We start from the raw sequence: 14,106 nt of genomic DNA, 5'->3' as shown, positions 1-14,106 counted from the left end.
CTGAATATCTTCATTAATCTTTTTCTTCACTAGATACTGACATTTTAATTATAGAGCTCATCCAGTATTAAGGTGTGAATCTTGTTATTCTACTGTAAGAGTTTAATTTGAAAGAAGCAGTGGAAAAATATTTTATTTTAATATAGATTGCAGATCAGAAGTTTTGAGTTTACGTGGTTGTTATGACTTGTTTCTAGTGCATTGACAGTAAAATAATGGGTTTTTTAAATCACGATGCATGAGTGTCATGGGATAACTAATTCCCTTTGATTACCTAGATACAATGTTAGTGTTTCTTTGGCAGTACTTTCATTGGTCCATGTAAATAATATGATTATTTGCTTGAATTTCCCGTTGTACTTTTCTTATTATAAACAGGAAAAATGTAGGTCTGATATTTGAAAAGCAAGTAAAATATATTTTATTAATCAGTCTACATCTCTCAGTCCACAGTAAATAACATTAGTCCGTTTTCAAATAGTTTGAAGTATTTTTCAGGTGAGGTTGAAGCATTGGGGGTTTTTTTTGCAAAATGCTTATAAAAAACTGGTTTGTCTATTCACATAAACTAAATCTGTAGTGAATTCATTGTCAGACTTAGTATTTACTAAGATTTCAGCTGAACAACCTGTGGTTGATAAACACTTTACTTGATACTAAATGGTTCCAAAACTTAGCCTTGTATTTGTAATCACATATGCAGGCACTGCACTTAAAAGACAGAACAAACTTGCTGCATTTACACAACTCCAAGACAGCTGTTACCCCAAGACAACCTATGTATTCTTAGGATAACTTCAGGCAATTATTTTATATAAGTTTGGTCAATATTCTCAAGTTTGGTTTCATTCTCACCAGTCTGTTTTGCTGTTACTGTATCATTTTCATTTTATAATTTTATCTCTTTGGTTTAAAATTTTATCTAAAATTTAGAATTATTGTGAAAAATAAGGGAAACTGAAACTGGCCCAAAAGTGGTGGCAGGGCCACCTGCTGGTAACATCAGCAGCCTCAGACAGGACAAGTAACAGGCTAGGGTCCATCTAGGGGACAATCACAGGTTCAAGGTCCATCCAGGATGCTGGGCTGGATCTGCACACCTGACATAACTGGGGCAAGGAACAGATGTGCATGGGCGTGTGGGCATAGACCTCAGGTGAAGCTGGTCAGGATCATTAAGGTCTGTTTGGTGTAGTCAAGGCTCTGATAAAGCTTTAATTTATGCTCAGCAATCTGGGACCACTAAGTAAATCCTTTTTGGCAAGGTATGCACAAAAGTTTGGAGAATTTTATTTAATTCCACTATTAACATGTACATATGCACAGTAAGATCTTGTCCTAGACTATTACTGTGAGAAAAAGAAAATCCTTATTAGTTTGAAGAGAAAGCCACATTGTACAGTAAACTTGGAGCTGCCTCTTTTTTTCACTATTGTGGGAAATTATTTTTGTATGCTGTAGTTAGAAGCAGAATTTGAAGTAGAATTTATGCATACTTGCTAGTAGAAGTAAACTGACAAAATTTGTTTAGCTTGGAAGATTTTATGCACATGTCATCATTAAATAAATGTGAATAGTGTTTTTAAGTATTGGGCAATTTGTGAAAAATACTTTTGCTGTTTTTTCTTCAGCTCCTTGTGGGGACAATCTTTATGATGACGATGGTAAACGCCTCCCTCCATGTATACCAGGGGCCTGGCTCACTCCTGCTATTATGGCCTGTTACCTCTTGGTAGCAAATATCCTGTTGGTAAACCTGCTGATTGCTGTCTTCAAGTATGTAAATGATCATGCACTATCTTTACTTTTGTATTGCCAAGATAAAGTTTCCATGAGAGCCCAAAACTGTTTCTGCGAGGGTTTGCATGCACACTCAGAATCTAATTACTCTATGAACATGACTGGTAAATATTTTGGATAGTGTATGCACTGGGGAAGAGTGGAGCAAAGGTTGCTTTGAATTTGCCAGCAATTGCAGTAATGCATATGAGAGAAGCTGGCTACTTCCAATTGCCATTTAGTCAATAGTGACAGGCCTCAAGATTGCTCTGGAAAGATGAAGAGCAGAGTCCATGAAACCCGCTACAGACATGATGGAAGCCCATGTAAACATGATTCTGTGATAGAACTGCAGAATGAGAAATCTGAACATCAAAAGAAGGAGGTATTTCCACTGTCACTACATCATCTGGCTTCTTCTTTTTTCTTCTTGTTTTGCTTTTCATTTAGGAAAAAAAAAAGAATTAGGGCCTTGCAGAGTTCTTATACGACCCAGAAAAGGAGTATGTATTGCCTTGAACCAAAAGAAAGGATGGCTGCATGTTGCCAAGATCTGTGGCCAGTCTAAGCAGCATCCTCTAAGCACGTTCTTAATGATATTCCACAAATCTATATTTAGACTTCTCTGGAGTAAAACTAAATAAATTTCTGCTTCTTGTTCTTTCTCTCCACAGTAATGGTGCATGCTTTTCCTATCATGACCCAGAGATAAAAAAAAAATCTACTTGCTAGTAAGACTTTCTGAACACACCACCTGTGAAAAGCAGGTGATCCATTTCTGATGATGTAGTGTTGGAGGGCTTGCTGGCACGGGTAGCTGGTGTCACAGCCACAGAAATAGTTCATTGTTTGCCCAGAAATCTACAGCTCACAAAGCCTGTCTTTCATTTGATGTATGTAGCTTAAAAGGTCATGAATTTTAAAGCGCTCAAATGCCAGTCCCATGCAGGGGGAAAGGGAAGAATCTTACAGTGGTAGCTGTTACTGGCTGAAGGACCAAGGAATTGGCAGTTTGGGAAGTAGGTCATGCTGTTAACTCCTGCCACCCCAGCATAGGTGCAAGGGCATGAGATCTAGCTGGGGAGTTCCTGCTGTGCAGGAGACACAGAATGAAGGCAGATTGTGATCTATCATTTGTTAAGTAATCTCATGTATACTTAGCCAAAAGAAACTAAAAGCTGTGTACTCAAGAATTCTCTGGTTTCTAAGAGATGTTTTAACTGGTTTTGTGAATGTAGATATTCTAAAGCACAGAAAGTTAGGAAAGAAGTAGACAGAAAGTATAAAAAAGGAAGTGCCAACATCATCACAATCATAGAAGTGGAGTGAGCTGTCTGACCGTACTTTAAAATAGCTTGAAAAGCTTTATCTAAGACAGAACATCAACTCTGCTTTCTCTTAGTTGGTATTTCATAACCTTGACTATTGTCATCTCTAGATCGAATACTATCACTCATACTCCTTAATATCCACTGAATTACAAAATAAAACATCTTTAGAACACACATTATTTTGATGTAGAAGTGATGAGGCCATGGCTTCCAAGAACAAATTCCTCTACAAGAATGTGCACCACGTTTTCAAATAAAGTTTGAACTTAGGACATTTTGTGAAAACTTGAAAAGTTGTCTATGTAGGTCAAGCTGATTAGCATATTAAAAGCAAACTATGTGAAGCTTCTGGTTTTAGCATACAAAATACCTTTTATGGATTTAGTACTTTGTGTAATATCAACTACTGGCATGTGTTTAAAAAAATACAGCCAAGTGCGAAAATATCAATTATGTCCTTCATAAATTGTGCAAGTTTCTTTTCACTAGCACCTAAAGGACTTTATACAGTAGGCGCAAACAGTCCAAGAGGAATACTCTTCTGGGTGGTATATACGGGATGCAGAGCACCTTCTGCTTTGCTGCCCTCAAAAGGAGTAGTGAAATCATGAGTTTGGGTTAATGATCAGTTCCACAAGTTCAGCAGAATCAACAAAGAGCTGAACCAAGCAAGGCATGCAGCCTCGTGTTGTTACTTAGCTGCTGCTTTTTTCAACGTGGTACTTGCTCAATTAAAAGTAAACTTAGGGGCCTAATAGAAGCTGTACCTATGTTCCCTTTCAGCAATACCTTCTTTGAGGTAAAATCAATATCCAACCAAGTCTGGAAGTTCCAACGGTACCAGCTGATCATGACGTTCCATGACAGACCTGTCCTCCCACCACCCATGATTATCTTCAGCCACATCTACATAATCATCAAGCGAATCTGCTGTCGCTGCAAGAAGGGTGAAGGAGACCAGGATGAGCGTGACAGGGGACTGAGTATGCAAGAAATCTTCTCTAAATTGAGCTCTTTGCACTGTATGAGCAGAAAACAGCAGCTTTTCAAATGCTGAACTATTTTGTCCAGGTTGATGGTCAAGTGTCTTTGTGGAAGACAGTATGGGACAAAATATATATAGAGTTAACAGCTCTTGGGCTCCTGAGAATATGCAATGCTGTGCTGCTAATGAAGACTTTCTTTAACAAGCTTTCTTAAAACAGTGAGATGGAATCTATTTAATCCAGTTTTATCATGTTCTAGTGAAATCCATATGTTGGGAAGGGCAAATAAGAAATTAAGAAGGGATCGCAGTTTCAAGTGTCATCTGTAGTGTCAGCTTTATGACTGTGAGCAATCTGTGTGTAGGAGTATCCCCACTTTCATTCCTCCATGTTAGAGATTTATCTGTCATTTCACAGGAGAACTATGAGTATTTCTTCTCCTAACATACTCTGTAATTATTATTATTTTCATTATATGCCTCATTGAAATAATCAGATGCTTACAATTATCCCTGTATTTCTACATTTCACAGGAAATGTATTTTGTAAGTAATTCTATTTCTGCACAGTATGCTTCTGAGTTTAAAAAGGGAAAAAAGTAAGTATCACCCTCCCTCCAAATACAAATAGACAAATTCAAATAAAGGATTAAATGTTCCCAAGAGCTTATATTTTCCTTGGATTTTCCTTACATGATCATAATTTTTTTGAAGCTCTTATCTAAAGAATGTCTGTGAAACAGTCTGTTATATCAGATTATCTGTTGCCTATAACTGGCATCCTTTTAAGAACAACATTTGAATGAATGAACAGTCAAACTGTCAGAGATTGCCCTAGTCTTTACCCTGTAAAATCTAGTCGTGTTCAATGCATAGCACTGCTGTTCAAGTGCAAAGGTCATTGAGAAAATATAGCCCCCAGTGGATGGTCTTAAAAGCAGATGGTGGTCATAATGCATTACATGGACACAGCCCTGAAGGCAGTCTTTGGCTAAGTGCTCATTCCCTATTTACAAAATCACCTGTTCATTAGCACAGGAGTAGAATCTGCAGTGTCTTTATGTCCAAAATAATCTGATAAATTGGCTTTAAATTGACTGCCAAAAGTTTAGATAAACTGGTATTTTGTTCTTCTGTTTTGCACAGAGTTGTTTCTGAATGATGAAGAGCTAAAAAAACTGTACGAGTTTGAAGAGCAGTGTGTAGAAGAATACTTCCAGGAAAAAGAGGATGAGCAGCAATCATCTAACGATGAACGCATCAGAGTTACCTCTGAAAGGTACCTATTATAAGAAAAAGCCACACCACTTATCTGGAACAATATTTGCTTTTTTGTGTTTTCATTATAACCAAAATTGAGTTAAAGTACAAAAGATTTAGATCTTGAAGAGAACCACCACCAATTCAGAAGCTGATCTGAATCTTGAGTAAATATCTGTGTAGGTGCATCTCTGACAAGAGCAAGCTTCTGTTGTTCCTACTGGTGTGTCACTAAGGCTGCTGGTTTGGATAGCTTTGTTGTAAAAACATTTTTGTTCATGGTGAATTTTTTCACTCTCACTTATCTGAAGATCACAGTTATGCTTTTTTTCTGTTTGAGCAAATCACTACTTGTTGAGCTTCCAACATCTCACCCAACCATGAGAAACATGTTGGAGCTTAATGACAAAAGCCCTGAGGATTCTTCCCTTGGACCTATAGTTTGCACTAGGGTCCAGCAGTCACAACTGCTGAATTTTAATCTCTGCCACAGATTCTCTTGGAAGCTTTGAACAAGGCATTTAGCTTTTCACTATGAACTTCCCCATTTAAAAGACAGGGAATATTCACATGTAAATCATGAAGCTATTCTGAGGGCTGGGTAATGTTTGCATATTGCTGTGTAAGCACACAGTGATAATGGCAGCAGCACTTTTTTACAAGGTCACTTGGCAGGACTGTTCCCAAAGGCTCTGCCTGCTCTGTTAGTAGTTCTAAGACAGTCAAAGGGTGGCGTCTTTTATCACTTCCTTGAAATGATGAAAAATTCTCCCTGTAATGAAAATGAAATACAGTTTAAACACCGTTTCACCTTAATCTACCTCATGGTATTTTGATGATTAACTACTCCATATATATATATGTATTTATATATACATCTATATATAGATATCTCTCTCTTCCTTTTAACTTTTCTTATGAAGTAGCTCTGTGAGCCATGTAATTCTTCAATGGATAAACATCCTTCTCTTGAAGGGAGGCCCTAAACTTCTTGCATTATTACATGTGAAGTTTGAGAACAGAGAAGTAAATGAAATCTGCTACGTGTATTCAAGTAGTTTCTATCGCGCTACTTATCCATGGCAATTTGTCAAAATCCTAGGTATTGTGACTGAGAATAAAGCAGGGCTGGTAAGCTCCACTGATTCACTATGGTCTATGGCCACAAAGCAGATTTGCTTATTTCTCGTGGCTTCTTGCTCCAGATGCTTCGTCATCTTTTGTGTGTGAGAGCAAAAGAACATTAATTTAACTTCCACGGTTCATTTACTAGTGTATGATCTCTGAGTCACATTCTAATGCACTACTGTTGTATGCATTCTTCTGGGACGATCACTTCCATTTGGATATAAATTATAAAGGAAAATGGGGAAAAGTATTATTTTAATTGAACTAGGCAATAATTTCACTCCCTTCAGCTGATAAATAATTGAAAGGTGTTTCAAGAACTAAAGTAATCCCATACACACCAGCATATGTTCTCTTTCATACAGCTACAGAACCTGTTTTACAACATGCCTTGATGCTATTTTAAGTCATCATGTGAGCATGTCATTAGAAAGTATTTTTCATATAATTAATTGATGCTTCACAGTGAAAGAGGACAACAGAACGTGAAGTGGGTGGCACACTCAGAAATGTTAATAGTAGGCTGTCCCTAAGGCTACAACCCTTGTATTCTCCTGGCATGTAAGGGCAAAGTTCAAATAGCCCTCTAATACGGTGTATGGAAAGCATAGATAACAAAAAAATGCAAGTGCTTTTGATGCTACGCATAGGAAAAAAGAATGATGCATGATACGTAGCACAAATATCTGCCTTATGAAGAAATCAGTAGCTGGGTGCCTATAACGGGTTACTGCACCATTCCACAGCTTCTGTTCTGTGCTTCCTCTTTTATACCCAACAGAGTTGAAAATATGTCTATGAGGCTAGAAGAAGTGAATGAAAGAGAACATTTTATGAAAGCGTCTCTTCAGACAGTCGACCTTCGACTCTCTCAATTGGAAGAACTATCTGGTCGGATGCTGAATGCTCTTGAGAAGCTGGCAGGTATTGACAAATCTGAGCTGACCTGTACATATTCACGGGCTTCGTCCGAGTGTGATGCTGCGTATCTCCTAAGGCAAAGCAGTGTTAACAGCTCTGATGGCTACAGTGTGTACAGATACCATGTCGGTGGTGATGAGTTAACATATGATGACAGTACCACTCCTATGTCACCAGCCATGGGATTGCGTAAAAAAGCCCATTCTATTGGTACCAAAGAAGATGGAGCAGACCCAAGGATGCTGGTTCCAGAACACCACACCAGTCTGCAGTCTAGTGCTAATGCAGTCACCACAGCAGATTATGGTAAATCTACATTAGAAATTGCACAGAATGTTTCCAGACCCGGTTCTGGTTTGGGTGTTTTTGGGGATGAAAAGCAGGGGATTTTAAAGAGTGATGGAATGGTTCCTCGAAGTATAAACCAGATGGATGCTGTTACGAACAGACAGTCAGTACCAAGATCAGATTTTCAGAACACTCAGTTAAAAGTAGAACGGACCAAGTTAGAAGCAACCATCTCTTATCCTTTGGACAAATCTAAAGCAATGCGGTATTTTCCTCCTGAAACATTCAGCGCTTGTCAAACCACTATGATGAAGTCCAGGAGCTTTATATTTACGCAGGGTGGGAAGCTGGTTGGAGGAGTTAACAACTGGACCACAGAGTATAGTACCATCATGGATCAGGTGTGCCCTTCTACAATTGAACAGTGGGCCACAGAGTGGAAATATGAAGTTGAGCAGCAACTTTCTCAAGAACGACCTCCAGAATACCCTGGTTTTGTCTCTGAAGCAGAAAGGCAAGCAGAGCAGAAACAGTTACAGATGGACACAGATGACAGTGATGTTGGTGAAGCAGGTATGAGTGCCTCTTACACCTCTATGCCTGCCACTGTCAAGGCTGAGAAAGAGAATTTACTGTCAGTAAAGCCAGAAAGGACTTCTGCGTTCCCATCAGTACGGTCAAAGAGTTTGCACAGCCATTCTCGGAAAGCCAAGTCTGTAAAGGACAAATTAAATAGACCAGGACATGCCAGCAGCGTAACTAATTTGGTGGTAGCATTTGGCAGCGCAACAGAACAGAAAGCTAGGCAAGAAAGTGCATCCACAGAAACTGAGTGTTAAAGTGGCTTATGGCCTCTGCTGTATTGGCAGTCAAGAAAGCAGCATGACTAATTGAAAAAATTATGGATTTTTAAATTAATTTCTAAAGAAGAATTTTGCATATATTTGTTTCATTTTAAACTTCATAGATATATGTTCTTAAATAAAAGCTTGCTGGGTCGGGTGAAAGGGAGATGTTCTCTCAGAGGCAGATAAAAAGTAGGCACAGCCCACAGAAGCCAACAGTATAGGGTTTTTTTGTTCCATTTCAGCCTCCCTCATAAGCTCATTTACTGACAAGCTCTTTGTAAAAGCTCTTGAAAGAATGACAAAATTATCATGTAAGAACTTAGAAAATGTTTTTTCTTCTTATTTATCAGAAGACTTTTTAAACTGAACAAATTTTTAACCAGCCTTAGTTTTTATCCTTACTTATGCAGCTGGTTTCTTTGTGGCCATTGTGTTTTTCAGATCAGAACAAACTTAAACTTGTTGGAGGCAAGGAAAAATTACTTAGTCCCCTCTTTCACTTCTGGTCTCATGCATGTGTCTTAGCTCCTCTTACAGAAAGGCACAACATAGCAGTTTTCATCCACTAAAATAGGTCTGAGTGGCAAAATACAGTTGTGTTTGGAGCAGCCTGACCCAGAAAGCCATGTGTAGACATATTCTTGACCTGTCCTTGAACTTCAGTGACATTATCTTGCTTTCAGGATGATGTCTGTCCCCACCCCAAAGCATGCTGACAGCCTTAAACTGTTGAAAAACAGTGATCATTGTTTCAAAATGCTTAGGGAGATTTTAAGTATATGAAGTATACAGAGATTTTAATAATATGAATCCAAGATCTGCATTAGTGTGTTGTATAAATGGGGATTACAGTAGAAGTCATGTAGAGTAAGAATCTGGCATTTTTTAAATGCCTGCAAAGGAAATCAAACCCAAATAGGAAAGATGTTCTAATCAGGTGAGATCAAAATGTAGCCAATCTGTGTGTGAAGAAAAGCTACTGTGACAAATTTGTTTTTCATTTTGCCATTTCATTATGATGACACATGAGGAACAAGGAACAGTTTCTAGGAGTCAGTCTAAACAAAAAATAGATTTTCCAGAGGAGGATAGAAATTCCATAAATTTTCTTGGGTAAGTTAAAAAAAAAAAAAAAAAAAAGTCAAAGGGATAAAATGTCTCTGCAGTGAAAGTATTTTCTATCCCTCAATGACTAAGACTGGAAATCCACATCTATACTTGGAGCTTCCCAGCACACTTACCTCAACAATAGCATTCTAAGTACTAGGTTTTGATAGTTTTCTTCATAATAGAGTGATGTTATTTGCCTCATTCTTCTCTGTTACCTTTTAGGAATTTTGTTTTCCCAAATATTCAGCACCTCTCTTTGCAGGGGATGCATACCACTGAACAGACAAGAAAGAAAATTAGTTTAAGGCATGTTACTTGTTCACAGAATACTGGTCAAAAGTTTATGCTTAACTCATTAACCATCCAGACTTACTAATATACTATTTTGAAAAGATAATTTCTTTTTTTCCCCTACCATTAGCTCTGCGGTATGTAGGTCTCAGTATCCCCCCTGATAATGCTGCTTACAGCATTTTGAAATGCAGAGATTGATGGAAGATTCTACAAACGCATTGATGGCATCAGCTTTTTATTGTTTGTATTATATTTTTATACTCCATCCATACTACACCTTGAAGTACTGTTACCATGCTGAATGATCATGGTAACTGCATAGACATTTCTGAAGGTTCAATCATCATTTACTATGCATTTTTGCTAGCTTGGTCTTCTTAGCAGGTTTACTGGTTTCACTGTTGCCAGAACAGTGTTGACATTTTGCTTTTCATGTGGGCTTCTCTTTTATTAAACTTAGGGAACTTGACATTTTGTAAAAACAGAATGACATTTGCAATTGTTTCACTTCCATGTTTACTTCTGTGTTACCACTCTGTGCAACTATAGAGCCATTTTGTATGTGTGGTTAAAATAGCCTCCAGTTTGCCAATGCCTTTTTATTGTTTGCCTGCACGCTCACCAGAAACCGATTCATTAACACAAAGGGATGCAGCTTTTCAGCACTTTGCTAAACAAGCAGTATGCATTGTGCAACAAAATACAGTGTGTTGCATACCTCGTTACATTGTCTTTATAAAATGTGTGTTAAATCATGCTCTGTTTGACCAGTTATTTTTTTATCATTTGCATTACAAATTTATCAGATAGCATGTAGATTTCAAACAAAAACATTTTACCTTTGAATGTATTTACTTCCTTTGTGTAAAAATATTTATAAAGAAACACCAAAAAGATGTGAACTGAATTCAGTATAACAAATTTTTCACTAGAATGATATCAAGATACTCCACTTGTTTCTTCTTATGCAGTGCATGGACTGAACATTTTTGAAGCAAAGGGGTTTTTTAACATTTGCCAGTAATTTTCCATAAAGTTCTTTATACAGTGATGACGTTGTAAGGCTTGGATGTTTTCTGTGCTTTTGCATAGCATGAACTGAAATTATAACCCCTCTGCCATTAAATATGAAGTAACTACACTGAGTTTGGCAGAGTTATTTTAGACATACAGCCATTTTACGAAGATTTAAATATGTCTCTCCATGGGCATAGAAGACTGATAGAAGCTTTAGAGCACTCTACACAGAATAAGGATCGATACATTTTCCTGTCTGCCTGCATGCTTTCTTGAATACTGGCTTGAAGGATGCAAGCACAGAATTTGCATTTCTGAAGAGGCATGTTTAATACTGCTTTTCAGGAAGGTGCATCCCTCCTACTGCTGAGTATGTGGTGACTCCACAGCAGTGTCACTGTGAATTCCACTTACCATTTTTCATGTGCTTCACTTACACTGAACCAGCTCAAGCCAAAAGAGTATGTACTCTAAGGCTGTGTCTACACAGAGATATTACATTGAGGTAGTTTAAGTTTGTTCATCTTGCAGTGTCTTGCAATACAGGCATTTCCCTCTCCCTCAAGGCAAATGTTTTAAACACAGTAACTAATCGTAATATTCACATAGGCAGGTTCTTAACTATACCAGCTGATTCATTCTGGGACTAGCTTGACTTTGCTCTTGCAAGCATCTCCTATTGCAGAGTCATTCTTTCCATTTTAGACACTGGATTTGGATACCTGAGAACCAGGAGAGTCCATTTTCCATATTATTTAGTAATGAATTAACGTGGCCATTGAATCCTTCCAACTATGGTTTCTCCATACTGCTTCTTTGGAAGCTTTCCTAGGTTCTGGGCTTGACTGTCATCTTTGACAAAATGTATAACTGTCCTTTTAAATAAAAATTAAAAGAATACAGGTATCTGTAAGGCCTTGTCAGAAAACAGGAACATGAGGAGGGTGTGTGACTAAGGATATCAACAGGATTATTTCATTAGATCTGCAAGATCCACAGGATTGTGCCCTGTTATGGGTTTCCTGGGTAGTTAATCCACTGACACAAAGCCAGTTTACTGCTGAGCCCTTGCTGTGGAGGAGGTGAGTTTTCAGAGTGACAGCAGCACTTGAACACGTTGCTGGCGTCCCAGCTAGGAGTGCTGTTGCCAGCATATCACTTCTGCACCACTGTCCTGTCTGACTGGTCACTGCTAGTTGAACTGGTGTTACACTCAGAAGCTTATTATGAGCAAAAAGAAGACACACCTTGTATGTAAAGTTAGGAATTTATTGTTAGTGTAACAAATTTTAACAGTCTAATATATGAATTATTATTAGCCTAGATCTAATTACAAGTGAGGAGAGATGAGAGGAGAGAAAAGAATACTACTATGCTACTACAGGAAAAGAAAGCATTAAGGTAAAATTGATATATGCATACTTCCTACTATCTACCCCCTTTTTTTTAATGTTACGCTCACACTTGCACTGATCCTCTGGGTTTAACGATCAGGGGCTGCAATGGGGGTAGCGAGGAAATATTGCCAGCTGTCAGCATCCCAGGTCCTTCGCTAGGATAAGCATGATGTTGATGTTCTTGGTTTCTTTTTCATTATTTTTTGCTTGCTTATGGGCATTTTTATGTTTTCTACCAACTTTGCATTTTGGTTTTTTTTCATTGGCCTGCAGATCCCACAATTACACCTGAATTTTCTACTCATTAGAAAAAACTGCTTTCACAGCTAAACAAACGAAGGCGCAGCTCAAAGCAAGTTCAGACAAAGCAATACTGACAAGCCTCAATCCTGAGGCCTTACAAAGTCAGTACAAAGCCTGTGATCTGTTACTAGCAGTGACAGTATTCTATTTACTGGAATATGAGGCTACATTAGCCCTAGACTTATTTTCCTCTCACTACAGCCGCTGCAGAAAAATGCTCTGCTGTGTGCAGTGGTCATCTGAGCTGAATATTTCAGCCTAATTGTGGATTTTGATCCACCATTGGGATTCAGTATCAGGCAGAAAGGCAAAATAGATGGAAGGACCTGATTGACATGGCCATTTAGTGCCCATTTCGACTGGTGCCGGGGGCTGGGGTAGTCAAAAACCAGTACAGAGCAGTAGTTTGGATTGCAGGCTAACAAACCATAAGCCTTGGGAGAAGCGAGACAAGAACTACAGATTTCCTTAAAACCACAATCTTCTGCTGCTTTTTTCAATTTCTAGTCTTATCTGCAGAAACAAAATTTGATATGGCAAAGTGGTGCTTTATGGTTGACACCCTGTATCTTTGCAATGGATGTAAGGTATGTCTTGATAATAGGCTTTATATTATTCTTTGCTGTTGTTCAGCCAAAATATTTAAGTGCTTGTATCCACCTTTCACTTGGTGTTAATGAAAAAGGAGTTGCATAATTTCATCTGCCTGCTCCTCTTTTGTCTTTACAACATTAAAACCCTAATGAAACAGCAGTGCTTCATCCTGCATGATTCTAGATGCAAGCATCGCCCTTTTCTTGCACTAATTGGACTGCTGAGCTCAGCAAGCTGTTATCTGAGCAGACCAACAGCCTTCCAAAACTGCCATGGAAAAAGATTGGATTCTAGTTCAGGAGCACAGGTAATCTGATGGTCACTATCACGATACCTATGTAAAACAGCCTAAGCCAACGTGGAACATTGTACCAATGAATAGCTCCAAATAACTCTGGGCAAGTAATATCTACATAATGATTTACAAGAGAAGTACCCATACGTAACATAGCAAAGTTCAACATCATTAAATCTCCACTGTGAGAATACTACCTCCACTTCGCAGATGTGCCTTGAAAAGGAGGCTTTTTTCCTGAGATACCTCAAGAAACTAAAACCTTTGCGTAGTTTTTATATCTTTTGTATATCTTTGACTAAGACTATCAAAGTTGCTGTTTTATTTATATAATTACCTTTTACGTAGTATTCTGCTGGATCTTCATCAAGGACACTCAGGATAGAGGTTTGTTTTTTTTTTTTTAAACTGCTTAATAAATTTAAGGCATAATGTTTTTCTTCTATAAGAGGTAATACAGATCTGTAGGGCTGGATTCCTCACAAGCCCCCAGCAACGGGCCCACACTTCTGAGTACAGGCTGTGGCAACTTGGGTGTGCAAACTATTGAGTGGAC

At 38.2% G+C, this 14,106-nt stretch overlaps 1 protein-coding gene across 1 annotated transcript in view; it reads left to right on the top strand.

Moving 5' to 3' along the window:
- The window catches only part of TRPM1 (transient receptor potential cation channel, subfamily M, member 1), a 46,310-nt gene extending 37,779 nt beyond the window's left edge, over window positions 1–8,531 (top strand). Inside the window, exons 26-29 of the mRNA XM_010076008.1 lie at window positions 1,632–1,776; window positions 3,894–4,093; window positions 5,242–5,374; window positions 7,265–8,531. Of these exons, the coding sequence (XP_010074310.1) occupies window positions 1,632–1,776; window positions 3,894–4,093; window positions 5,242–5,374; window positions 7,265–8,531 (1,745 nt within the window). The remainder of the gene's footprint in view (window positions 1–1,631; window positions 1,777–3,893; window positions 4,094–5,241; window positions 5,375–7,264) is intronic.
- The last annotated feature ends 5,575 nt before the right edge of the window (window positions 8,532–14,106 follow it).

This window comes from Pterocles gutturalis, unplaced genomic scaffold (genome assembly GCF_000699245.1).
Source record: "Pterocles gutturalis isolate BGI_N339 unplaced genomic scaffold, ASM69924v1 scaffold7858, whole genome shotgun sequence".
NCBI classification, from domain to species: domain Eukaryota; kingdom Metazoa; phylum Chordata; class Aves; order Pterocliformes; family Pteroclidae; genus Pterocles; species Pterocles gutturalis.
The sequence above is the reverse complement of the archived record's forward strand: the minus strand, read 5'-3'. Positions and strand labels throughout refer to the sequence as shown.